Source organism: Austrofundulus limnaeus, unplaced genomic scaffold (genome assembly GCF_001266775.1).
Source record: "Austrofundulus limnaeus strain Quisiro unplaced genomic scaffold, Austrofundulus_limnaeus-1.0 Scaffold3215, whole genome shotgun sequence".
NCBI lineage: Eukaryota > Metazoa > Chordata > Actinopteri > Cyprinodontiformes > Rivulidae > Austrofundulus > Austrofundulus limnaeus.
In genome coordinates this window covers 1-436 of record NW_013955617.1, presented here as the reverse complement: position 1 = coordinate 436, position 436 = coordinate 1, and the positions used below count along the sequence as shown (strand labels likewise).

The following is a 436-nucleotide window of genomic DNA, read 5'->3' as shown; positions in this document are numbered from 1 at the left end:
AAAAATAAGTTTATTACCTTTGTGTTTGTCAATGAATCTTTCGACTAATCCTGGTTTGTCCTTTGAAGACTGAATGTAAAAGCTTGCCTCATCAGCAGGCTTTTTTCTTGCCCTCCTTTTGGACATTTTTGGCTCTAAAGATGATTCAAAACATGGCACAGACAACTTTAACAAGCACTTTAAATTAGTTTTAAAAGATTTGTAATCATGCACTAAGTAGATATGGTCTGAACAAATAAGCCTGGCCTTATTACTTATTACAACACGGTTTAGTCAGAGCCCTATGGAGAGAGAAAGAGACGACACTCCCATTGACTTCCATAGAAAGACTGGAATGCGGAAATCACGTGGTTCATGGAGCCATAAATAGTTCCAAACACAGCGAGGGGCTCCATTGAACGCAGTTCATTCTTGGTGTTTCTGAGGTATTTTCTCC

The 436-nt window shown here is 38.8% G+C and overlaps 1 protein-coding gene across 1 annotated transcript in view; it reads right to left on the bottom strand.

Moving 5' to 3' along the window:
- Positions 1 to 134, bottom strand: part of LOC106511786 (N-lysine methyltransferase SETD8-A) — a gene marked incomplete at both ends in the record, with an annotated part of 6,305 nt that extends 6,171 nt beyond the window's left edge. Inside the window, 1 exon segment of the mRNA XM_014000522.1 lies at positions 18 to 134. Coding sequence (XP_013855976.1) covers positions 18 to 134 — 117 coding nt within the window.
- Positions 135 to 436: the final 302 nt, after the last annotated feature.